This window comes from Colius striatus, chromosome 3, assembly GCF_028858725.1.
Source record: "Colius striatus isolate bColStr4 chromosome 3, bColStr4.1.hap1, whole genome shotgun sequence".
Lineage (NCBI taxonomy): Eukaryota > Metazoa > Chordata > Aves > Coliiformes > Coliidae > Colius > Colius striatus.
The window spans coordinates 18835553-18861824 of NC_084761.1; the positions used below are offsets into that span (position 1 = coordinate 18835553).

The 26272-nt window shown below is 41.6% G+C and overlaps 1 protein-coding gene across 11 annotated transcripts in view; it reads left to right on the forward strand.

Moving 5' to 3' along the window:
• Positions 1–16285, forward strand: part of UNKL (unk like zinc finger) — a 57499-nt gene extending 41214 nt beyond the window's left edge. For 9 of the 11 annotated variants that reach the window (XM_061992228.1, XM_061992229.1, XM_061992232.1 and 6 more), the window contains 5 exons: positions 4353–4445; positions 6777–7007; positions 7659–7861; positions 9924–10178; positions 12301–16285. In XM_061992228.1, the coding sequence (XP_061848212.1) occupies positions 4353–4445; positions 6777–7007; positions 7659–7861; positions 9924–10178; positions 12301–12456 (938 nt within the window). In that variant the 3' untranslated portion in view covers positions 12457–16285. Of the gene's footprint in view, positions 1–1058; positions 1853–4352; positions 4446–6776; positions 7008–7658; positions 7862–8727; positions 9536–9923; positions 10179–12300 lie in introns of those variants that run through there. The other 2 variants (XM_061992238.1, XR_009818411.1) reach the window with 2 other exon arrangements.
• Positions 16286–26272: the final 9987 nt, after the last annotated feature.

Consider the following 26272-nt stretch of genomic DNA (forward strand, 5'->3'; position numbering starts at 1 on the left):
TCAGTGATGTAAGTCACATGATGAGGGAGTTGCTGTGATTAGCTGGCGTACTTGAAGCTTTCTGTGTTTAAATCGATGTGTGGCAGCGACCAGGAGACTGCAGACAGTGAGTCAGCACTTCAGCATGGTAAGAATTTCTTTCTTTTAGGAAAGAAACCCGGACAGAATATTAAAGCATAGGTCTTTCTTCTGCAGTCTCACAAGTGTATGGCTTGCTTTCCTTAAAGGCTGATTTGACATCTGTGTGTTAGAACAGAAAAAGAAATTTTAAATTCTTTTTAAATGTCAGAATTTTAGTCTTTATTCTATGAGAGTTTTACAAGTTCATTGGCTTCCAGTGAATATGTTAAGCTGTACTATGGAATGAAATCACGTTTTTGTCAAGATAATAATTGCTTCTGTAACAAGTTACTCGTATAAAAGTAAAGCCCATGATCGAATTTCTGCATACCAGATGTGGTGTGGATTCAGTAGGATTTTTTAATCATGACATACTGAGCAAGTGTGGCAAAGTCATTTGAACAGTGGTATGCTGCTTGCCATGTCCCAGCATGATTATGTTATTGAGCGTAAGAGACTCTTGATTCCTCTGAGTCAGAATATGCCTCTGCTGGTATACAGATGTTTTTCTAAAATGGTGTTCAGTATGCTGTGTTTGTTAACAGAGTATGAATCATAACATACATGTCTCATGTATGTATAAGTTATTGTACTTTACAGTAACTACTTAGATTTGGGGATTTTTCCCTTTAAATACTTTTTCCAGAGTTCTGCTTCATGGATATGCAGGATGACATTGAGAATAAAGTGCTGCACGTAATCTAAGTAGAGCAGAAAATGAAAACATTGTTGTAGAACAGAATATAAATGCATAGTATTCTTGTAAGAAGTGGTGGATTGAAGAATCATTTTTAAAAAAGGGATAGAAAACGAGCTGCAGCAAGGGAAAGGACTAGGTGATTATGGGAAAAGGGGATGAATAGTTCTGGATAAAGGCTTAGGAGAAATGCAGGAAAGTTATAACAGCATGGACTAAGGGAGCTTTGTCAGACAGTGAGGTCTGTAGCCGTTTCTGTGGCCCTTTATCTTAAGCTCATGGGAAGCTCCAAGCCTCTCTGTCTGCTTTCTGAGTAGTAGTCCCTAAAAGCTGGGGAAGAGGAGGGTACTTGAATATTGGGAATAAGCATGCCAATCAGATAGAACTAGTATTTAGCATTGAGACTTGGACAGTATGTTGAAAACTGAGGAATGATGGAGTGGAGGAAGTCTACTGCTGTAATTCAAGGGAGACTGGCTGAGTTGTCTGATTTGATTCTGGTAAAAACAAGAAGGAAGCATAATCTGAGAACATAAAAGCTACAGGATGTCCTCATGAAAAATGAGAAAAAAAAAAGAAAAAGAAGAGAAAATAAGGAAATATGTTTTAAGAAAATAAGAGATATGGGATAAGCAAAATGTCAAAGGACACAGATTTGGACAACAATAAATAGGGAATGGGCAGTAATGAATGGAAATTACCCGAGTAGAAGTAGGGAGAAGGTGGGACATTAACATTAGGGAATATCTGCCAGTGTGATGCCCCACTCTGTTATCTGTGTTAGGTTCTAGGTAGACTTTCCCCTGGGAATGTTTTGATTGCTTCCATTGCTTTTGGTTGGATACTCAAGTTTGGGGATTTTGCCTGTCTGGGAGATTTGTCATTCAAGGAAAATTGGAATATCTTCATTTGCTTCCCATATATGTTGCGATTTTAAGATGCTATCTCTGTTCTCTCCCCACACTCCACTGACTTTCCACTATGTGAGGAGGAATCTGAGAGAACCAGAAGGTTTCAGAAATTGGACTTCAAAATGTAGGTAATAAACAGTAAGGAGACATGTCAGACCTTTTTGTGGTAGGTGAAGGACAAGTGTGGCAGAATGAATTAAGGCCTTACATGAGGAGAACATGACAGATTAGTGGCCTAGTAAGGGTGCAGGCATAGATTTGATCTGCTGTTTGAGCAGCATGATTTATGTTAGCCTCATTGTGTTTTGTCATACTTGGGTAGCAACATAATGAGCCAGACACTGAAAATAACTTCAAATATTAGTAACATCTGAATGATGTGGGGAATTGCAAGAGCTTGAAAAAAACAGTTTGTTTTGCTGTTTAAAGATAATGATGGGATTTTAAAGCCTCTCTTTTCATGATTGAGAAGATTTTGAATTTCCTGCAAGAAAGTGGAACAGCTTCACTTGGTAAAAGTGAGAGGGATCTCTCCCAGAATATCCTGCAACATAGTTAGAGGTTAGAGGTTTGCTTTCACAGGTATATGGCATTTTTGGCACAAAGAATGTTGAGAAAGATTCATGTGTTTGAAGATTTATTAGTGGGCTGCATAGTTGATGGAACATAATGGTGACAAGCATCCTTGAGCATCCTTTCCAGTGCAACAGCTGGTTCTCTCCCACATAATACTTTTCCCATATTAACTGTATTATCATAGAACCACAGAATGGTAAGGATTGGAAGGGACCTTTAGAGATCATCCAGTCCAACACCCCTGCAGAAGCAGGTTCACCTAGATCAGGTCACACAGGAACGCGCCCAGGTGGATGTTGAAGACCTCCAGAGAAGGGGACTCCACACCCCCCCTGGGCAGGCTGTTCCAGGGCTCCCTCACCCTTACAGTAAAATAGCTTATTCTTATGTTTAAATGGAACTTTTTGTTTTCCAGCTTCATCCCATTACCCCCTGTCTTGTTACTAGATACAGTAGAAAAAAGGGGTGCCCCAACCTTCTGACATCCACCATTTATATACTTGTAAATATTAATAAGATCCCCCTGCAGTCTCCTCTTCTCTAGACTGAAGAGCCCCAATTCCCACAGCCTTTCCTCAAAAGGAAGATACATTAACTATAGCTTTTCACCCAGACCATCACAAACTCCTTATAAGCTCTTTCTGCTTGTGTTAATTGTGACACTCTGAAGTCAGTGCATGATTTTACATGCTAATTGGTAAGCTGTGTACAAAAATATTATTGGGTCCCTCTAATGTAAGTCAAAAGCTACAGTAAGGAGTAGGAGAAGAGGAGGAAGGAAGCATGATTCTCACTTCAATAAGAATCACTTCTCATGAGAACCTACCGTAACAGTGCCCTGAGGATTGGCAGGTGCTAGATGGTCAGTGAAACAAGATGGTTACCATGAGAAAGGAAACCTACTGCCCTGGAGAGTCTGGAAGGCACTACCAGAGCATCTGGGTGAAAAGGTGAGATGTGCAAGCTATGATGTTGTAGATTAAAGGCTCTTATGTAAAAGGCAGAGGCAGGGAACGCACAGTGCAGCAATGGAGATCTACCCTAAGCCTTGAGTGATCAAATAAAAGGAAACCATCTTTCCCTTTGTATAGAGGAACTGGCATAGACACCTGTGTCCAAGAGCAGATTTTTGGTGAAAAACTTTGAAAAGCTAGAGCCTATCACTTCAGGCTAAAAGGATGACACACAGAGAGGTTCCTCCCTCTGACTGTTGGACACAAAGCTGCTTTGTCAGTACTGCTGAAAGATTAGAATTGTCTGGGCACAACTCCACGCTAATAAAGTTGTGTTGCTTTTGAGACCCATGCTAGTAACTCTTCACAAAGAGCTCTGGTAACTCTCAGGTGTCTTTGTTGCAAGTGCTGTTTAGTACATGAGCTTCATCTCTTGGCTGGTATTTTGTTCTGGACACCTTAGGCAGCTTCCTGCTGAGCACTGTCCTGTGGATCCTGCTTCTAGGCCAGTAAATGGCTTTATGTATTATCTGGAGCTCCCAGACTGTGGAGTCTGTTGGACAGCCTAGTCAACTACAAAATGCCTGTACATAACACTGCACTGAACTTGTATTAAGGTTCCAAATAGTCCTTTTGATTTCTGACTTTCAGAACTTGTACAACTGTCTCTACCAAAGATTTGTTTGCCTCACATTTGTGACTAGGCCATGTGTGAGGAATCCCTGTAGGTCCAAGAGAAGTAGGAATTATTTACATAGGTATCCAATTTTTTTTTTATTTGCTCTTTTTCTGTTGATATACATCTAAGCACAAGAGGTAACACAGATTTCTTGGAAATCCAGATAGATAGCTGCCTCTCCATTAACTCTTAAAGAGTTGTAATAGCTTATATATGAAAGTTTTCCCTCATGAGTAAATGCAAAGGCTCTCCCTTGCTGTGTATACTTAGTGTGTTTATGATCATGATGCAAAAGATGCAAAGGGTCCTATGATGGAAGCACTAGCAAATAAGTCAAAGTTTCCTCATTTCAGCCATTGTGATAGTTTTATGGGTGATTCAAAGATAATTCATTAATAAAATCTTTTGTTTAACAGGTTCTGCTTTAGATTTGCATTTTAATGACGTGAACGTCACATCCATAGATAGAGAATTAGAAGATCAAGAAGGCAGTGACCTGGGATTATCAAGTAAGAGATCCAATATGTAAAATTACACTAATTTAAAATATCTTTCTTTCTTACCTTTTTAAACTCTACTCATCAAAGCAAATACCAACAGCAAAGGCTTTGAAGAAAAGTCCTCAGTTTTATTCTAGCAGTTTAAATTTGTGATGTAAAGAGATTGCACTACTGTCTTCCTGGCTGCATTTTGGAAGGATCAGGCTATTAAATGTTTTAGTGGAGTTTTTTTAATATGCCTAATGACTTACAGAACCATAGAATCATTTTGGTTGGAAAGGACTTTTAAGGTCATAAAGTCCAATCACTAGTTGATGGAAGGACTTGCATTTACTGGAAAGCATTATGCCTGCACTTGACTGCCTGCATGTTGAGTGCTACAAATGTTTGACAAGAGGCAGTATGTGCTGTGGGGACCAACAAGTACTTCCATGGTAGTTGATGACAGGGAGAGTGGGGACAGTTCTTTAGGAGAAAGAGATAACAATATTTAGGACTTTAATACTTGCAAGTTAGGGACTTAATCTTTCAAAAGATCTAACCTTAAAGGAGCAATGTAATTGAAGGTTTTTGAGAAGTGTTCAACTATTTGGCTTCTTCTGGGAAAGGAGACAAAACAAAGGAGACCAGTGTAGGGAAGAGACAGCAGGGAGGAAGGATGGAGGGGAAGAATGTCAAGAAATTAAAATGACATCTTTCCTTTGTGGAAGTAGAAAAGTGAAAATATTTGAGGAAAAAAAAAAGAAAAATGGAAGTGAAGAATGAGGAACTATAACACTGTCAAGTCCACCACTAAACCATGTCTCAGAATACCTCATCTACATATCTTTAGATGTCTTCAGGCATGAGGACTCCACCACCTCTCTGGGCAGCCTGTGCTAGTGTTTAACATCCCCCTCAGTGAAAATGTTTTTCCTAATCTCCAATCTAAACCTCCCCTGGTCCAACTTGAGACTGTTTCCTCTTGTCCTATCACTTGTCACTTGAAAGAAGAAACCGACCCCCACATCGCCACAACTTCCTTTCAGGTAGTTGTAGAGCGATACCGTGTCCTCTCAACATTCTTCTCTCAAAATAAACACCCCCAGCTCCTTCAGCTGCTCCTCATCAGACTTGTGCTCCAGACTTTTCCCCAGCTCTGTTGTCCATGTTTGGAGATGCTTCAGCACCTCAGTGTCTTTGTTGTAGCGAGGGGCCCGAAACTGAGCACAGTATTCAAAGTGCAGCGTCGTCCAGGGGACATAATCACTTTCCTAGTCCTGCTGGCCACACTATTGTAGCTGCCTTTATTTTGTTGCTTCCTTGCATCTCTTGTGAAGAGTGATGTATGCTTATTGTCTAGTATATTGTGGATGCTTGCAGTTATATATCTGTCCTCTACCTTTCTGATATAGTTGGTTTTGAGACTGACCTTGGTAACATTTGCTATGTTTTTGAAGATGGACTTTTCTGAAGACATTGTGGTAATGCAGCTTACAATGAGCATCCCCATCTTTTTGTTTTAAATACTTATAGAGAGTACAATGTTTTCTTTGATGATGTGGATTCACCTGTTTTAAGCCAAACAAAAAACTAGAATCCCAGCGTTGGTTTAAGTGTAATTGTTTGACCACTTTATTTTTTTAAAGAAAAGGTGATGTCATTTTAATGACATCTGTTCAACATATTGATGAATAAAATAACAGTAAATATTAAACTGGTTCCTAACCAGGAAGATGCACTGCATCTGCACGTGTTTCTTTAAGTAATTGCATGATTGAATATCCTTTTTTTTAATACTTTTAAAAAATCATTTTCATTATTTTGGAGCTTATGAACAAACTCAGTTTTCATAGAGAGTTTAGTACATGTGTTATGTAAAATCTCCTGAACAAAAGCAAAAGTATTTAGAGGAGAGAAATTGAGCTATATTTGATCATTAGGCCGTGTATGATTTTCCAGGTGTGTAGTCTCTCTTGCTTAACTCTAGTTTATATATTAAAATAAAACCCATTTTTTTCTTAATCCTTTTAAGTTTCAGTCAAGTTTCTCCATTTGCATTACTTGTTGTCTATAACAATGATGAAATCAGATAACTTGATCAGAGAAGTGTTTTCTCCTCCTTTGCAACTGCTGTGTAAAGCTACAAGTTCTGTTTTCAAGCACTTGGAAAACTACTTTCAAATGTTGAATTTAAAAAATACTTTTGAAATAGGAAATAAATAAAATTTTCTTTTTCAAGTGAAAATATTTTAAGATATAGTTTAATTTACAGTCGATAGATTTCTTACAGAGAGCCGTGCACTGCTTTGGAATGACTCCTGTTGTTTTTTTCCCCTCTCTTCCCTAATGCATATGTAGGTCAAAGGTTACTGGGAAGTTCAGCACCTGTCAACATTCCAGGCTCTCTTGTTCGTTCCTCATCTTTACATTCCTCATCATCCCTTTCAACCTCTCCACTCAGTTCTCTTTCACAATCACTATCCCAGTCTTTTGTTTCATCCACTGCGACTCCTCACCATCAACAGCCTCAGCCTTTGAAGACAGAGCATAGTATGTTAGGCACCTCAGCCTCTTCTCACAACTCTTTAGGTAAGTAAGTTGCAGCCTGTACTTTGTGTGTTGTAAGAGGGAACTCAAGAGCAGATAAGAAATGTTCAGTTCAAGGCTTTTCATGTTTCTTACAACTTGATCTGGACAACAAAGCCTAGCTATTCTAATTGATAACACTACTGATCATGGAGTTATATGTGGTGTGTGAGAGAATGTTCAAGGAGTGAATTCCATGCCTAGTGAAGGGAAAAAAAAAGAATCATTGGAAGAGGAGACATTTACAGACATGTTTGAGACAGGTAAAGTACAGCAGTTAGCATGCAGGCAGCAGGAATGCATTTTAGCTGTGTTTTGCTAAAGGAAAATACGAAACAGAGAAAGAGGAAGAATTAAAATGGTGTATGAGCTGCTAGGAAGAAAACCTTTTGTATATAAATGAGTTCCACACTCTTGCTTCTTTTGTGGACTGTACTGTCTTTTATTGAAAACAGCAAGAAAAAACCCATATGGTAAGTCTCCTGCGTTGCTCTAAATACATATTCCAGACTGTCACGTTTCTCAAGGTAGTGAAATGAGTCTTGCAGATAAAGTAAAAATTTTGTGTGTGTGACACATTGATTTTGTTCTGCATGTGAAACATTTTGCAGCAGTGTGTGCAGAATGATTATGTTTTCTGCCTTTGTTTTACAGGTTTAAATGGTGTTACTGGGAGCATTTGGGACTTTGTAACGGGGAATTTCTCTCCTAGTCCATCCCCAGTACTAAGCAGTGGCACTGCCCCCTCAGTAAGTTCAAACACCAGTGGGAATGAACTAACTCGAGTTAGACAGGAACTTGATGATGCCAAGAGGAAACTAAAACAGTGGGAAGAATCATGGCAACAGGTAAAACAGGTATGCTAATGTTACGGTGTTTTGGGTTTTATTTGTAACAAACAAGCGTCTCCTACTCCTTTTCCTTTTTATATATCTTCTGATCCTTGCACCCAGAGTTTTTTTACAATCTGTCAAAGGAATTTTTTTTCATCCTCAAAACACACCAGTGGCATAAAGGAAACAGAGCTTTTTGAACGGCAATTCATTTTCTCGAAGTTGATCTGCCTCTCTAGGCAGAGACACTTAATACACATTCAGGATAGGGGTGCACAGTAATGTATCTTGATGTTTAAGTAACTCAAGGCATACATGTATGATAAGCATGCAAAAAAATCAGAGGCTTGCCAGCAGCTGTGGTTGTATAGTGTACCTGGAGAGTATCTAGCCATCTCAGCAGTCAAACTGGGGTTGTTGATAACTGCCAGTCTACTGCATTTTCTGTAGTCCCTCTCCTCAGGTTGTTCTCGCTGTGACAAGGAGTAGCTAAGTAGCTCTACTAAATTTTGATAGTTTCTTATGTCATAGAATCATAGAATGGTAGGGGTTGGAAGGGACCTCTAGAGATCATCTAGTCCAACCCCCCTGCTAAAGCTGATCCGCCTAGATCAGGTCACACAGGAACGCATCCAGGTGGGTTTTCAAAACCTCCAGAGGAGACTCCACGCCCTCCCTGGGCAGCCTGTGCCAGGGCTCCCTCACCTTAACAGTAAAATAGTTTTTTCTCTTATGTTTAAATGGAACTTTTTGTGTTCCAGCTTAATCCCTTTACCCCTTGTCCTGTAACTAGATACAGTAGAAAAAAGGGATGTCCCAACCTCCTGACACCCACCATTTATATACTTGTAAATATTAATGAGATTCCCCTGCAATCTCCTCTTCTCTAGACTAAACAGCCCCAGTTTCCTCATAAGGAAGATGCTCCAGTCCCCTGATCATCTTGATGGCCCTGCGCTGAACTCATTTCAGAAGTTCCCGGTCCCTCCTGAGCTGGGGAACCCAGAACTGGACACAATGTTCTAAATGAGACCTCAGGAGGAGAACCTCCCTTGACCTGCTGGCCACATTCTTCTTGATACACTCCAGAAATCCATTGGCTTTCTTGGCCATGAGGGCACATTGTTGACTCATGGTTAGTTTGTTGTCAACTAGGACTCCCAGGTCTCTCTCTGCAGAGCTGCTCTCCAGAAGGTCCTCCCCAGCCTGTACTGGTGCATGGGGTTGTTCCTCCCAAGGTGCAGGACTCTGCTCTTGCCCTTGTTGAACCTCATGAGGTTCCTCTCTGCCCAACTCTCAAGCCGATCAGGGTCTCGCTGAGTGGCAGCACAGCCTTCTGAGGAGCCAGCCAGTTCTCTCAGTTTGGTGTTATCAGGGAATTTGCTGAGGGTACACTCTGCCCCTCATCCAGGTCGTTGGTGAAGATGTTAAATATTGGCCTCAGAAGCAATCCCTGTGGAACTCCACTGCCCACAGGCCTCCAACTCAATTCTGTGCCATTGATCACCACCCTCTGGGCTCTGTCGTTCAGCCAGCTCTCGATCCACCTCACTGTCCACTCATCTAAGCCACACTGCCTGAACTTTCTGATGAGGATGTTGTAGGAGACAGTGTCCAAAGCCTTGCTGAAGTCAAGGTAGATGACATCCGCTGCTCTCCATCTAGCCAGCCGGTTATGCACTCGTAGAAGGCTCTCAGGTTGGTCAGACAGGATTTCCCCTTGGTGAAGCCATGTTGACTCCCTCTGATAACCATCTTTTCCTTTATATGTTTAATAACAACATTGTCTCTCAGCATTAAGTTACGAATTTAACACTTAAAACACAATCCATTTATAGAGCTCCAAAAAGGCTTCTGGCTGTTTACAAAGTAAAAGTGACATCTCTAAAAATTACATTAGGACAAACTAAGAGGAGTTGTTCATGAGAAGGTAGGATAAGTAGGGAGAAGCGTGAAATTGACAGTAAATGCATTGTTATGTGTAAAATTAGAGATTAGCTGCATCTTTGAAGGCTTTTTGAATTTGCTCTTGTGTTGTTAATTTTTAAAGAATATTTTTTGTACTCTGGAAATGTCTTTGTCCCAGGCATGTGATGCATGGCAGAAAGAGGCTCAAGAGGCAAAAGAACGTGCCAACGTCGCAGACGCGGACAAGCAACTTGCTCTTCAGAAGAAGGAGGAAGTGGAAAATAAACTAAAAAAGCTGAAGGCACAGTTAGCTGCTTCTCTGTCCACTACATTACCTTGTGTGAAAAGCTATGGAGATATAGAAAAGATATCCTTGCCAAAGCTTCGTTCCTTACAAAACCAGCTGCACTTAGATTTAGAAACAATAGATGAGGTGAGTTTCATCATCTGCACTGCATAGCTGCTTTTGATATGTGTTTATGCCAGGTTTCATTTCAATGAGCAACGTTGCTCTAGGTATCAAATCTTTTTTTTCTGCAATAGAAAATGGCTCAGTTTTTTCAACCTAATGGATTATTCAGAGTTTTTGATCAGTTATCAGAATAAGTTGCAAGTGATTCACAAGAATTCATCGAATGATTAAAAAAAAGATTTAAAGACAGCTTTTAACCCCAACATTTTGAGCACTACCTAAATAAATAAAAACATTTGCCCTAAAGAATTGAAAATAGTTACATACTTTTCACTTATTTAGAAGGTAGGTGGTAAGATTCCCTGCTATGAGTTTATGTAGTCAGAGTGGCTAGTACAGACTTGGGCACAGAATCATTGACATCAGAAGGGACCTCTGAAGATCAACTGCTTGCTCAAAGCAGGGTCAGCTTTGAGCAGGTTGCTCAGGACCTTGTCCAGTAATATTTTGAGCATCTCCAAGGATGGAGAGTTCACTACCTCTGTGGACTTTTCCAATGTTTGACCATCTTGACAGTAAAAAAAGTTTTTTCTTATGTCTAAGTGGAATTTTCTGTGTTTTAATTTGAGCCCATTGCCTCTTCTTTCACTGAATACCACTCAGAAGAGTTTGTCCCTGTCTGATTTACTCCCTTCCATCAGGTATTTACACACACTGGTAAGATGCCATCTCTTCACAAGGCTAAACAAAGCCAGCCTTTTCAGCTGCTCCTTGTATGTCAGATGCTTCAGTCCATTTATGACCTTAGTAGCATATTGCTGTATTTCACCTTCTCTCAAGTCCAGATTCAATTTCTGCCAAAATTTAGGATGCTCTTTTGCTGCCAGATTGAGGGCTCTTGGAGCTGGGAGTATCAGGTGCCACTGCTCTGTGAGCACATCACAGAAGATAATAGTGACACCCACTGCTCCAGGCGCTATACTTCAGACTTTGCTGGGCACAACTTGGTTTCACATTGCTTTCTGCTGTGCAGTCTCAAAGAGTAGTGACACCACATATGGCAGCAAAGACTTTAAAAACAATCCTTTCACTGCTGGGATAGTCTGCCATGCTCTAGTACGTCTTTGAGTTCTGCAGTGTCTTCTCTGTTTCAGTGCACCTCCTGCCCGGTGCCATGTGTATCAATGTGAACTACAGCCTTGAAAAAAATAGCCAGGCTCTTTTTAGAAGAGTTTTAAACATCATTTAAATCTTTTTCAGTAAAAGAGGTGGACAAGGACTAGACTTGCTAGTAACTGAGCCCCTGTTATCAAGTACATTTACAGGAACCTGGTCTGGACTAGGAACCACCATTGGGTTTTTTTCATGTGGGATTTTAAAGAGGAGCAAAAGGGTCTTGGGACCTCTTACCAGAGAAAAGTCATTACATCCATATTGAATGGAATATCGGCCAGGCTGGAGCAGTCAAAACTGTTATCACATTTCCCATGTCCTCAGTTTCTCTGCCACTGTGGCCACTTCTCAACCCAGCTCTTCCTTCCAAGAGAAAGTTTCTGTCTTAGGCAATGCCACACATGGCATTCTGGGTTCTTCTTGCCCTTCAAAAACTGACACAGCTTTTACATGCTTTTCAGTTCTTGTTCCTTTATAGTGTTGATGTAGCTTATTGCATGGAGATATTTATTTCAGTTGTAAGTTCCTTCCCAAAGTCTGTCAGTAGCTTTATGTGGAGTATCACACATCTGTGGTGCTTCCATTTGTCTTGATGCAAACATCTCCCACAGCATGAGAAAATGTAACAGTGGATTGAAATGGCAAAATGAGGGAGTATGTGACAATGAAAAAAGCTTGTTTATTTTTTGTTTTGTTTTTGTTTGTTTATGTCACTCATCCCAAACAGGCATGAGAATTTCAGTTCAATTCTAGATGTTTCCTTTCTAAAAGCACCTATACTCCTCCAGCTGCTACTTTAAAAGTGGCACATACTCTGATCTTAGGATCCTCAATTCAGCTATGTAATATAAAAGCGTTGTCCTTTTTGTTGTTAAATTAGAAGTTTATTCAGGACAGCTAAGAGTAAAGCTGATAGAACACACTGTACACTTTGGAATCTTTTTTACTGAGTGCAATACTCTTTTTACAGGTAATTTTTCAGCTTCAGTCAAAGAAGTGTATCATATGTCAGGAAGGTGAGCGTAGCATTATCCTGAATCCATGTCAACATTATGTACTTTGTGATCACTGTGCTGCTGCACAAGAAGAATGTCCTTGCTGCAAGAAAAAACCCCACCTGTGGTAACATACAGGCAGAGTGCTTTTATCGTGTTCATGAATTAAATCTTTTTATGTTTTTGTATAAGAATTGTATCGCTCATGATTAATCCATTTGATAGTGCTAGACTGATTTCCAGTTTGGTGTGAGAAACTTAGTTGCTTTAAGACAGAGACTAAGGCTTGCTCACCTTTACATATCAACTTCAGTCATTTGACGAGGTTCTGTAGTCTCAAGTTTCTTTCATTCCCCCCAATCCCATGGCAGCCTTTTCTGACTTCCACCTACATTCCTAGTGCACAAGCTACTTAGGTTCATTTGCACTGTAACCACTTTGTATAAATCTTACTGTAATGCCTGAATGAAGTGTTTATACTTGTTATTTTCATTAACAGAAGGTGAAAACATAGGATAGAGTAACGAGACACTCAGCAGTACAAATGGTCCCGTTGCCATGTCTGTGGCGTGTGGAACGCCAGAGCCAGTATTTTGGAATCGGTCTAACACTGTTTACTTGGATGTTTGGAAAACTCTTGATTAATGTAAAAGCACTTTTTATTATTGTGTTTTGTTAGAAGGTGTGTTGTAAATTGCTTCAGATTGCGTTCTAGGTCTTATGTTTTTTAATATGCAATAATATGATGTGTTATATGTGTACTGTGAATTTAAAATATTTCACATGGTTTTACTGTTAAAACACATATAATTAAATAGTTACGACAATTTATCTTGCTTTTTTTAAATTGCAATTTCTAAGTTAATGCATACTGCAATATTTATAAATGTACCAGCGGAGGCAAAACCAGTGAGGCACACAATGCTTTCACAATCAAAGACATGTTTTCAATTTTGAGAAACAGATCAGTTTTAGTAAACAACCATTCATTTGCATATTTCCCTCAGTTTAGATGTTTGTAGTCTTAAAAGTTTTTGTACGTCTCCTAACCCGTGTGGTAGTCATTGGGAGCAGATTTGATATATATAATATTACCAAGTGCCTATGCCCAAGATCCTATAAAATGGCAGAAGACATTAAAAATAAAAGAGTTTTTCAAATGATTTCTATTGCTTAATTTTGTATTGAACAATTTGACAACGACTAGACTACATCTCTTACTTTTATAAGTGTTTAAAAGTGTACTTTTTTCAGTAACAAAGTAATGCATGTTTGAAAGGAACTACAAAATTATTTAAGTATGTAATCAGGCAGTGGCACTTTGACATAGTGAATCTTATAAAAGGTTGTAATATCCTTATTTTATCCTCATAGTTGGGAACATGCAATTCAGGACAAGCTAATTAATTACTGCATGTTAACACTGTATATTTTTACTTTTCTTACATGAAATAATTGCCTGCATTACTCCTTTTTTTCTGTTAAATTCAGGTGTGACACTAGTACAACTTAGATTGAAATGACCTACTACTGTGTTACATGATTTGTATCTCCGTATTACTGTATTCAGTACAAAAAGGGAGTTTACACAGGCAGTGAGGAGTTCGTCTATTTAAAGTTCAGTCATGCTAAAACAGAAACCAAGATGTATACTAAAATTAGTGTTGTCGAAATAGAGCTTTTAGAACTGTCAGCATTAAATAAAGGGCCCAAGCCTATAGTACTGAAATCACGATCTCCTTTGGGCTTTAGCATTCTTTGTACAGAGGCTTGAGTTAGCAAAAAATGATTATACATTTACTAAATGTAACTAAATGTACAGACTTGTTGCTGCTTTCCTAAGACATGACAATCTGCAGGAACATTTGAGACCCTTTGGGAAGGGAGAAGTAGGATAAATGACTAAATACATTTCTACTTGCATCTGCTTCAAAATTTTGTCTGAAGATCACTTTAAAGACCAAAGTTGGGTTTCATAATGTGATTTTGTTGACTTTAACACAATTCCTCTAAAACATTTTGTAGTGAGGAAAATAATAAAATTGGACTGTCTTTGCATTTGCAAACACTCTTTTCTGTCCACAGTAAGATGTTGCTGGTTTAAAGGTGTAGCCAGCCTTGGACTTTCAAAAAACACCAAGCAACCTGGATCACCAAGTTTGGCTGTAGGCCAAATCAATGTATTTTTTACATCTGTGCAGTCAGTGACAAAGACTGAGTTTTGAACCTTAACAGTATTTTGGACTAAAGCAAACTTAGTGATGTATTTGTTGGGTTTTGTTGGTTTTTTTAAAACGGTGAGCAATTCAGAGAATAATGTGTAGTTATAGTTTGAAATTATGTTACATACTTTTCAAACAAGCTGTTATTCTGGACACCAGTTTACTTCTCTAGTGTAGAACAGCATTCTGCAACCACTGTGCTCACCAAAATGTTTAGAAATATCTTAGTGGAAAGTTTTGCTTTGGTATTTTAGAAGAAACCAGCTTAGGCCACATTGTCCTGCCATTTGTTACCCATGAGATACGGAAGTGTGCTTTTGTGGTGTCTTGTCAAAGTTTATAGTTCTTTGTGTGTGTTTCAGTGCATTTGCCTATATCCTAGAGCTATTTTTGGTCTCCTTTTGTTTTTTTTGGTAGTAACAGGAGATTTTCCTAATCTTGCAACACCAACAGAAAAGGAATGTAAACAGCACTTGCAGTGTGAGTCATCACATTGACATTCATAGTTTACATGTGCTGCATTTTTAGAGGAAATGGACTGGTATGTTTGGTCTGTTGCTTTTTAAAGTTGTATGTTTTGTGTTTTTCAGTGATGAATCTTGAAAATAATGATGTGTCTCCCCTAGTAATACCAGTACCGAGAATTTTGCAGGTGTTCTCTGTAAGTTTCTTTGGTGCTGATTAAGACACACATTTAAAAACCACGAGCAGACCGTTCTGTGGAGAAGGAAAAAAATGCATACCAAAGAAACATACCTATGTGTGAAATTCTCAGACTGGGCAGCTTGCTGTGATTAGAGACGAACCTTTAGGTAGTCAATTGAACCATACATCATCATATATTGCAGTTATATGGAAATAATGTGACTGTTGTTCACAAAATTCTTTTTGTGAGAAATACAAGTGAAGTTTTCTGTGTCTCATTAAAGCAAGTGGGCTGCAAATACCAATGATACGTACTTTTACACCAGTAAAATGGAAGATAATAAAATACATGCAGTTGACTAGAGATGACTATTTGGAAGAAGTCACAGGTGAAACCTGACCTTTGTTAAGTACCCATCCTTGTGCTATATATACTATCTAGAAACTGGATACATGAAGAATATATTTTAGTGACACTACAGTTTGGTAACTTGCTGAATTCGCAGAGCACGTAAAAGCAAACTGAATAGGTTTTCAAGATTCATTTTGGTATTTGACAAAGTTCTGTGTTAACTTCTGTAAGAATATAATTTTTAATGTGAATGCCATTATGCTGTCGCCATTGTTTTAGCCTGGGGAATAATAGATTACAATTGTGATTTCTCAGGGTTTTTACAGTTAGGAGCTGTAATTTAACCAGAAGTTAATGCTAATTACAGATAGATCCCGAGCTGCATGTTATAGGCTTATTATTAGTCCTCTTTGAATAGCAGATTATTAAAGACATACTTGTTTTGTTCTATATTGCCATTCAGAGTATCCTGGTATTAAATATTGGTAGTAATATTATTACTGTCACACTATGCTTGTGTAACCGTGGTCATCATCAGACCCTAAATAAATACAGAATTTTTACTCATATTTAATGTTAATGTTTTGAGTGTACAGACAGAAATGATTTTGTGAATGAAATTGTTCTTAATACAAAACCTATTATTTATAATGCATACTCATTTACTTGTAGTGAACTGTTTAAAATTGTTAACTCTTGTTAAAACTTTTTTACACTATAGCGTTTATGCAATGGTTTACAGAAGTCATGGAATTATTTTTATTATCAACATGGAAATAAAATTTTGATCTTTATTTCTGAGCTGTACTGTGTTTAGAGACTCAAAGATGTTCAGATTTGTTTTCCTCTACAATCTAATTATGGCATTCCTAATAATGTCAGGGTTTCAAGCACTGGGATTGGTATTTACTGTTTCAGTGGAGAAAGAGGTTTAACTATGATACAAAGAAACTGATACAGCAGAACGGTTTACAGGACAGAGGTTATCGGAGTAATTAGAACATAATCACTATTCTGTTCCATTCTTCTCTGTACCACGTGTCCTAAGAACACACAAAGTGTCCTACTGAGATGCAGCTATTGTCCTGTGTCTATACCAGCACTCTCTCCTTAACAGTAGCAACAAGAGATGCTATTTCGGAGGAGCACGTAACTCTTGCCTCTTCTGTAGTCCGTTCCTCTAGTGTCCTGCAGTATTAGGGATGTTGGAAACCTCAGCCTATTTAGGCTCACCTTCTACAGGACTTCAGCATTGTACCTTTCAAACTGAAAGCTTTGCTGAGAATGTGACAGCACACAGTGCTGAGGATGTGCATTCACCAAGGATTTCTGGAGCTTCTTGTCCTGTCATCCATATCTCTCCTGGTAATGGCCAGGACTTTTTCAGAGTTCTGGGATGGGGTTTTTTTGCCAGCAGTGACTGCACATCTGGCAAGGAAAGTAAGTTAAAATTGCTAACTAACGTCCTCACATAGGAAATTCAATAACGAAGGTAAGGATAGAGTGGTGGGAACAATCCCAACAAACTGGAAGAGAAAGACAGACACACAGTTTTACATGGTGACCTGTTCCCAAGTACTGGTGATAAACATGTAGAGATGGATGCCTTATGATCTTCCACTCGCCTTCCTGTACACCTGAAGGCTTTGCACTTGCCCTGCAGGAGCTACCTTTTTCATCTAGGTGCACCATTGGGTTCCCATTCTGATATCCTCAGATTCTCAGGTCATTTTGAAGCACCTTGTGGCCCCTCTTTGAGTTTTGGTGTGCCTCAGAACCATCAATTCACAATTGGGTTACTTCTGAGCCCTCCATGTGTCTCCTACTGAGCCCTGGGGCCCTGTGTTTGTTCTGTGGTAGGCAAGAAATTTCTCCATTTACCTTTCTCCCCTGCCCCAGGTGGTGTTTGGTGTTCACCACCAGCTTTTTTCCTTCTGCTTTGCGCCAGGGTTGTCTTGATAGAATCATGGTAGGAGTTTGGAAGGAACCTCTAGAGATCACCCAGTCCCAGCTCCCTGCTAAAGCAGGTTCATGTTGATGAGGTCACACAGGAACACATCCAGGCAGGTTTGAAAACCTCCAGAAAAGGAGGCTCCACACCCTGTCTAAACAGCTTGTGGTAGGGGTCCCTCATGGTAAAGTTTTCATTGTGTTCAAGTGGAACTTTTTGTGTTCCAGCTTATGTCCATTACCCCTAGTCCTGTCACTGGAGACTACAGAAAAAAGTGTTGCCCCATCCTCTTGACATCACCCTTTAGGTACTTGTAAGCTGCTAACACTGCTTAGGTTAGGATGACCGTAAATACAGCTTCATTAGATGAACCTGACTACTCTGTATCCTTGAAGAGGCCTAGAAACTGCTAATGAGGGAACCTCCTGCCTCAGAAGGCCCCAAAGGCTGGGTGGTTGCCTAATTAGCATGAAGTCAGCAAAATCCTGTGGTAAGGAGGAGAAAGGTAAAGGTGGCAGAGAGAAATCACAACCACTGACTCAATTCAAGACCTGCCCTGCCTACCCACAGGAGGCTAACTTAAATGTAATTAACCAATAGCTGAAAAAATGGTAATTGCCAACCAAGGAGCGTAACTTTAGGCAGGATTTTGCTAATCAAGTAACAAGATAAATATGTGAAAGCTCATTTATGTGTTGTGCTTGGTGCAAATATACAATGAAAGACTTCTGCTCTGTGTATATCTGCATCTCACACACCAGTTAAATGACATGGAGATATGAGGAAAGGCTGCAGGAAGTGGGGCTGTTTAGTCTAGAAAAGGTGAGAATTAGGGGGATCTTATTAATATTTACAAGTATATAAATGATGGGTGTCAGGAGGTTGGGGCATCCCTTTTTTCTGTTGCATCTAGCAACAGGACAAGGGGTAATCAGATGAAGCTGGAACACAAAAAGCTCCGTTTAAATATAAGAAAAAACTATTTCACTGTTCAGGTGAGGGAGCCCTGGCACAGGCTGCCCAGGGAGGGTGTGGAGGCTCCTTCCTTGGAGGTCTTCGAGGACATGTTCCTATGCGACCTGATCTAGGTTGACCTGCTTCTGCAGGGGGGGGCTTGGACTAGATGATCTCTAAAGGTCCCTTCCAACCCCTACCATTCTATGATTCTGTGACCTCACTTTTGGGACAACACCCCTGTATACTTGGGCTATTTCAAAAGTATGAAGAGGAACAAGAGAAATTAAGGCATGCCCCGAAGCCACCGATAATTAGTGTGACTATGCACATGTCATGTACCAGATCTTTTATTATTTTAAATACAGGGACATAATTTTTTTTCTGCCTTTATTTCTAGGTGAGAGAGAGAAGAGTTTTGCTGTCTGTGATCCAGATCTCAGCTCTCTGGCAAGCAGAGGAGGAAAAAGGACTTTTGAGTGTGGTATGACCTCAGGAAAGTTTTAGTGTCTTTCACTTGATGAGATCTTTCTGCCTTGCTAAAAAGGAGTGGGCAGCCCCTGAAATCAATGATGATGCAGCAAGTATCAATTTGATCCTCATAATCAGATTTTTTTTCAGTTGTTTCTTATTTCAACATCTGTTGTAAGTCTAGAGCTAAATTTTGTTAGTGATGGCTCTGCTCCAAAGGTTGTAAGACATGCCTATCAGATACCTTCAAATGTGCGTTGCTTTCAGACATTTCAGACAACAAATGAGAGGATGAATGAGAGGGCTCAGGAACAGAGGTTGAGCACTGGATTTGTGAAGGTTGAGGACAGGCTCACAGCTGGGTTTTTGGCATCACAAATGGCCACTAAGGGAGCTGGTTTGGGAGTCTAAAGCAGAGCTGGTTTGGCTGTTTGGACAGGGAATGTACAGTTTGTAGAGAGGCTGTGGGGGAAAGCAGAGGTTGGGCAGGGTGCATGTGGGTCTGGATGCATCAGACTGAAATTGAGGAGGCTGTCACATGTGAGGCCATATTTAGTGCCTGAGGTGGGCTCTGGGCAGGGGATAGGTGCCTCTTTTCAGACCACACACACCCTTTTTGAGTTCCTCTTGACATGTGGCTAGAATGGTTAACTCATTACTAATCCAAACTAACCAGTTGTACAGCTATGTTGTCAGATTAACTGGCTTCAAGGGATGACAGCGATGGATTTCTGACCGTGTCAACAGCCCTGGCTGTTGCACCTAGCTAGAGTGTGTAAGAAGGGACTGAAATCAAGTGCAGAGCTGTGGCTTTGATTAGCCAGAACTGTAGTGAGGGGCAGCCAGAACCGATCGAGGTGTTCACTGTCTGGAGCATGCATGAGCCAGAGGCAAGATTACACACTGGGCTGTACTGAGCCAGAGCTTCAATTTGCTGGAACGTCAATTGGCTGCAGTATCCATCTTCCAGACTGCACTCTCAGCACAGCTGAAGGTTAAATCTCTAATACATGCCCCTCTGTGCATGGAGGGTCTCTCCTGGACCCATTCCTAAGAGCAGGGGAAAGTGGGGAAGGGTCCTTTGGCTCACCTGGGGCAGCCTGTGGTGGGGTGGCAGCACCAGGCATTGGTGTCTCACTGGTACATGGCAAAGGGCAGAGAAAGGCTGGCTGAAGCCCCCAGGGTTGGCTGGAGCCCCAGGGCTGGCTGGAGCCCCTCTAGCACAGTCCACAGCGCCACTGTTGCCTGAGGGTGACAAATGGCTTTATTGCTTGCACTGAACATCGCCTTCTATGTCGCATGAAAAAAATCCTGCACAGATTATTCCACTTGCTGCTTGGGTAAGTGCATGTGCAGGGCTGGGGGAGTGGGGAGAGACATCTGTGAGCTCAGTGGTGCTGCAGGTACCAAACCTCATCAAACCCTCAGCAGAGGCAAATGCACTGTGGTGCAGAAATGCTGATGACAAAGAGCAGTTAACAGAGCAGACCTCATTCCTGAACTGGTCCCATGGCAGTTACATGTGTTTTCCATTTAGGTAAAACAATAAACTTTGTTCTAGAAGAAATGGGGGGGGGGGGGGGGGGGGGGGGCGGTGTGGTGTGCTACTTGTTACCTTCTTTAGGGTCAAGTGTTTCTCTTCTGTTTTTTCCTGCCTATTTTGTGGGCAAGTTGGCATTAGCCTTTTGTTTTTACACATACAACTAAATTTTCAGTAGCATGCAGTGTCAGTATAGTTAAGGAGCAAGCACCTAGGCGGCAGGATGAACAAAATGAGAGGGAAACTGATGTTTAAAACTTGATTTTGATTTTTTTTTTTCCTTTTTTCCCCTTTACAGCACTGACAGCACATTGTCCTGTGGCTCCAGTACTGTTCTGTTCCATGGAGCCCTCGATCTAAGGCTTTTAGGTTAAAAAGTTGGTCCTTGTAAAAAAGAAAAAAAGGAACTAATCGTTCATAGGACTGAGGCGTAGATTTGGAGAGTCTCGGAAGTACAGGATCAGAATGAAAGCCAAAACACTCTTCACGTTGCTGTGTCGGTGTTCGCAGCTGCAGTACCGCGCTGTGTCCGCAGGGCGGCAGCACGGGGAACGCGCCCGCCCGCGCCACGGGAGCTGCTCCGCTCGCGGCTGCACCGCGGGGCCGCACCGAGGGGCTGCACCGAGGGGCTGCACCGAGGGGCCGCCCCGGCACGCACAGACCCGTCACTTCTTTCCCCTCCGCGGAGACAGCGCGAGGTGCAGCGGGCACCCCCGGCATGAAACGCGGCTGCGCTTCCCGTGTGCCGGCGGCAGTGCCGAGCCCCCGCGCCGGGGAGCAGAGGCGGCGAAGGAGCGTCCCGAAGCGCCCGGAGCTCGCCTGGAGCCGCGCTCCCTGGGCTCCTGGCACCGGCTTTCAGCAGGAGCGCTCCTCCTGGGGCGAGCGATGCCAGACCTCGCGGGCCCGTCAGCTCCAGCAGCCGTGGCGAGCTTCTGACTGTCATTGGTAGGGGCTCCCGTCACCCAGCGCAGAGCCCTCCCCAGCCACTTCGGACTTGGCTCCGGAGAAGAAAAACGGCCTTTGCAAACGAGCACTCGAGCTGGATGCCTTTCCGCAGCGCTGAGCGCAGGCAGCAGGGAAAACGTCAACGTTCTGGGAGAAAGACCTGAACACTACACCGAAAAAAAGGATTTTCATGTAAAAAGTGATTTTATTTTAGATTTTCTCTGGAGTTCCTGGTGTTAGACATTCCCATTACTGAAGGGGGGGAAATTACAATCAGGCAAGCTTGTACATCAGTAGTGAAACGTGCCCTTCACAGCGTGGCTGCAACCTGGCCTTGGACTTGGCTACGGTCCTGGCATTTATTTCATCTGTGCAATGACAGAGAAAGCTGCATTGTGTAAAGAGCGCCGAGATAAAGAAGGGAAGATTAAGGGGACAAAGATGGCCACAGATATAAAATAAATTAAAAGCATCTGTAAAAGTTTCTTTCCCTATACAAAATAACTTCTTTTGGGGGAGAAATTTCATTTTCTTAAAAATTGACATAGTCTGTACAAAGATTAACCTTTCAACAGAGATCATTTTTAAAAGCTGTTTTTACAAGGAAAAATGGGTCACTAAACAAAATATTGGTCTCCTGCAACCTGCTGAGTGTCACCTCAGAGATGAGCATGCAAAGCCTTTGGGCCAACCTTGCAGCAGAACGCAGTGATTCGCAACCCCAGGCAGAGCTGCTCACGAAAGGCACTCTGCTCCTTGCAAATTCAGGGTCCTCAGATGACGGAAGAGCAGAGCTGGCTGCATGGCCCTGGTGAGGGAAGAGTGTCACTGCTTCTAGCAGGCAACTCTCCTGGATCAAGGTACCACATTGCAGGATAAGAAAGTTTTACTTACTACACTTACCATGAGATTCCCTATTTGGCCTTCAAGAGTGGGATTTTTCAAGAGCTTTCTGTAGCAGCCTCCTCACACTCTGCTCCTCACTGGGGACTCTGCTCTCAAAAGAGCCTATGTATCTGAAGAGCGAGCTTGCACAGCTTGAAACATTCTCCTGCCCATCTTTTGAGCAAGCCATGAAAACAATGGGTATCAGATGCTACATAATTAGATGAGGAACAGAGCCATTTATCTATTAACAGTACTTGAAAAAACAGAACAGGTAGGAAGAGCCTCCCTGTGGTGATTTGAGATTTAAATGGTGATCAATAAGATAAGTTGCAAGTTATAATACAAAGTTATATACAGAGATCATTGCCTGTGTGATTAATACATTACTGACACTAGACATGGCTTTATGTAGAAAGTTTCATTTACAGATACAAATGCAAAACAAGTTATGGGCATAAAATGTCTCACTTCTATATGGTTAACTGAAGACAACTCTCAGTGTAGAGTTGGAAGAGGCAGGGGACGTGTTACTTGGAAGTTTGTACTTATTCTACAATACAGTTCCTGGCAAAGTCTGGCTGTATCCCAGTGAAAGCCAAGCATTACGACATTGATGCTCATTTTCAGGTGATGTGTTTGAGATCCACTGCAGGCTGTCCCATCAAAGCACAGGTAAGCATTGCCTACCGCCTGGAACTCTGCTTCAGTCCCAGACACACATGGCTGCTCTGGTCTGCTGTGCTGGCAAAAACCACTTACATTTCGTTATTTAGGGCCTCTGTTCTGCAGTGCAGAAGCTGGGAAGCTTGGCTGTTGCCACCTTACCCTGGCTTGGGTAACTCCTCTACCATGCAAAGGGTGGGCCAGGGCACATCCGGGCTCTGCCTTTTCCTCAGAGGAGCCTGGTTCCTGGCACTGCTTGTTCCAGATGCTGCTCACAAGCTGAGCTGGGCTCGGCTCGGTCTTGTCCTTCTGCCCAGGAGCCCGCCGCTCCAATGCATCTCACGCAAATGGGAAACGGGCTGGGCAGCTCCTCACCTTGCTGGATTCCCATTCCCCCACAGTTCTCCTGGGGGACTGGCTGCCTTCACTGCCACAGCAGCCTCATCTACAATGGGATGACCCCCAGCCTTCCTGCTGTGAGGTACTCTCTCCCCCGTGCTGCATTTGGGAAGGTGCAATCTGGTGCTATTCTTCACAAGGAACATGCTGTAAAGGTAGCATAGGGTGAAATCCAGCCCTCGAAGGCTCTTGAGCAGCTCCCACCTTTGTACTTGGGACAAAAGGTGTGCACTTCAAGAGTCTCCAAAACACCACGAAGGACGTTATTTTGGCACAAAAAGTGTTACTCATCACCAGCCAGTTTCCCTTGAAAAAAGAGATGGGATATTTGGCACCAAACTGAGGTTGCCTTGCCAAGTGCTGCAAGATCTATTTTGCCACAAGCTCTCTAAAAACTGAAGGTTGGGTTTATTGTGTGAGCTTGAGTGATTTTTTTAACAGTAGCCACTGCCACACTGAATTGTATGAACAATGGCCTTATGTGTGCAGCTCTAGACAACTATCAGAAACCACAGCATCTGTTTTTTCTTGCAGGGCCTGATGTCTACTGAACACCTGGGGCTGTTTAGCCTAGAAGAGAGAAGACTGAGCAGGCACCTCATCAACACTTTTAAGTACCTAAAGGGTGGATGTCAGGAGGACGGGGCAACACTTTTTGCTGTAGTGTCCAGTGACAGGACAAGGGTTAATGGACACAAGTTGAAACACAGAAGTTCCATTCATACACAAGTTAAAACTTCTTTACTATAAAGGTAAGGGAGCCCTGGCATAGGCTGCCCAGGGATAGTGTGGAGTCTTCTTCTCTGGAGGTTTTCAAACTCACCTGGATGCATTTCTGTGTGACCTGATCTAGGTGGACCTGCTTTAGCAAGGGGTTGGACTGGATAATCTCTAGAGGTTCCTTCCAACCCCCACCATTCTGTAATTCTGTGAAAATCAGCCTGCTTCCAGCTTAGCCTGTGGCTAAGCCCCCATGTGTCCTAATGACACTGGGTCCAAGAGTGAACTCATGCATTAAAAGGTGAGCCCTACTGCAGGGGGAGCCCGTGCACATCACTACTTCTGCCTGTTCTTTAAATCAAGACAGGAGCCCACATGGCTCTGTATAAGAGACAGGCTTTTTTTGGTTACCAAGACACAACTGTAAAAAGCTCTTGTTTGTCTGCAACTATTTGTCGCTTCAGTCAGGAGAAAAACACAGCTTTTACCCTCCTGTTAAGTCCATCCAATTTGCACACAGAATGTCTGACGTGTCTCCTGCACGTAGAAGTGGGTCAAATGAACATTGGTCTAAATATACACAGTTTCACACTTAGTACTCAGTTTCAACAGCAGTGCTGCTCCTGTAGGTTGAAGATTGCATTTGTTCTCTAGAAACAGAGACTTTTCCAGTTCCAGGGAACACATCCTTCAAGGCGATACACTGCTACAGAGCTCTTGGAATTCTAACAGACTGCAATCAGGTCAGATAGCTAGACTAATTAGCTCTGTTTAATTGGAGGCAATAAACTCATTTGGAATCTGACTGCAGGGATGAGCTGTTCAAGCAGGGTAAGCAAAGGGCAACACACGTCACTTGCACTTGTGACTGAGCTATGGTTGGGATTTTTCTTAAAGTGAAACTTCTGTAGCTTCTGCCAGCTTCCACTGAGACTTTGTGCAGGTAAAAAGCAACGGCTGAAAGGATATCTAGGCTGCCTATTCCATCTCCACACCTTGCACACCGTCATACTTGCACATCACTCAGGTTGGTCAACACGATGGCACCAGTGACCAAATAGAAAAATCAATGACTGAGTCATTTAAAATAATAGCCTCCAATGGCTACAAAGCAGCAAAAATGCCTGTACAGAGGAAAATGTTTGTCACCTTCAATACACTGAGGAACTGCTGACTCTAAAGGAAAGAATTTAACTCTCACAATTACAGAGAATTCATTTATTCCCTATGAATATTCACCCTTTAAATACACTATTTGAGAGGTCGTTTAGGTAAGTAACTTCTGGAAAAAGTTATTGGACCTCTGTTCTTCAAGCAAAATAAACTATCCCTCATCAGCCTTTGAAAAGCATCAGCCTCTGTAGATGGTGCCACTGGAAATGGAAACAGGGCTTGGTCTAAAGTGCTTCTGCATCATTTACTCCATAACACGAGAAACTTTCTGCAGCTGTGCCCAAGATTCATTAGCTGTGTTCTGTCCTGCTTGTAATTTCTCAAATGATTTTTTTTTTAAATGGAAAGTGTCACTGAAAGAATGTTTTGTGGTTTTAATGTGCAAAACCTGGTAGTAAGAAACCTGAAATTGACAGCATAGGTACAACAAATTTGATGTTCAATGTAAAAGTGAACCAAGACAAGTGGAAAAAAAAATTACTGTAACAAGCAAAACTCACCAAACAGGCAGTTTTGATCAAATAATCATAGTGAAGGTTTACAGGGTAAGTAGCATGTACCTAAGGATTTCATGTCAGGAATCAACTACCACAATTTACTCATAGATTATTTGCAACTATGTTCTAGAAGATGTGTTGTGAACAAGTCACTCAGCTGTTTTACTGCGTGAGATGCTTTCATACCCTCGGCCCACTGAGTTTCTGTAGTGGCACAGAAGAAGAGTCCTCAGTTTTGAGATACCACAGTTTATACACATAGCAGTCATGTTTTGTGTTCTTCTGACCGAGGGCACTGGCATCTAATAAGTTGAATTATGGAGAATATGTCAGTGAAACTGAATACACACAAGCAGTCAGTGAGATGTCATACTGAGGAGATATATTTCTAAGTTGGATTATCTAAGGCTCTTAGGATATTTTTCTTCCTTGCTGCACTACTCAATAACCTAAGGCAGAAAGCTTAGCTTTAAAATGGAGAAGACTATCTTTCTTATCTCCCTCTTTGCTAGTCTCTGTAAGAACAG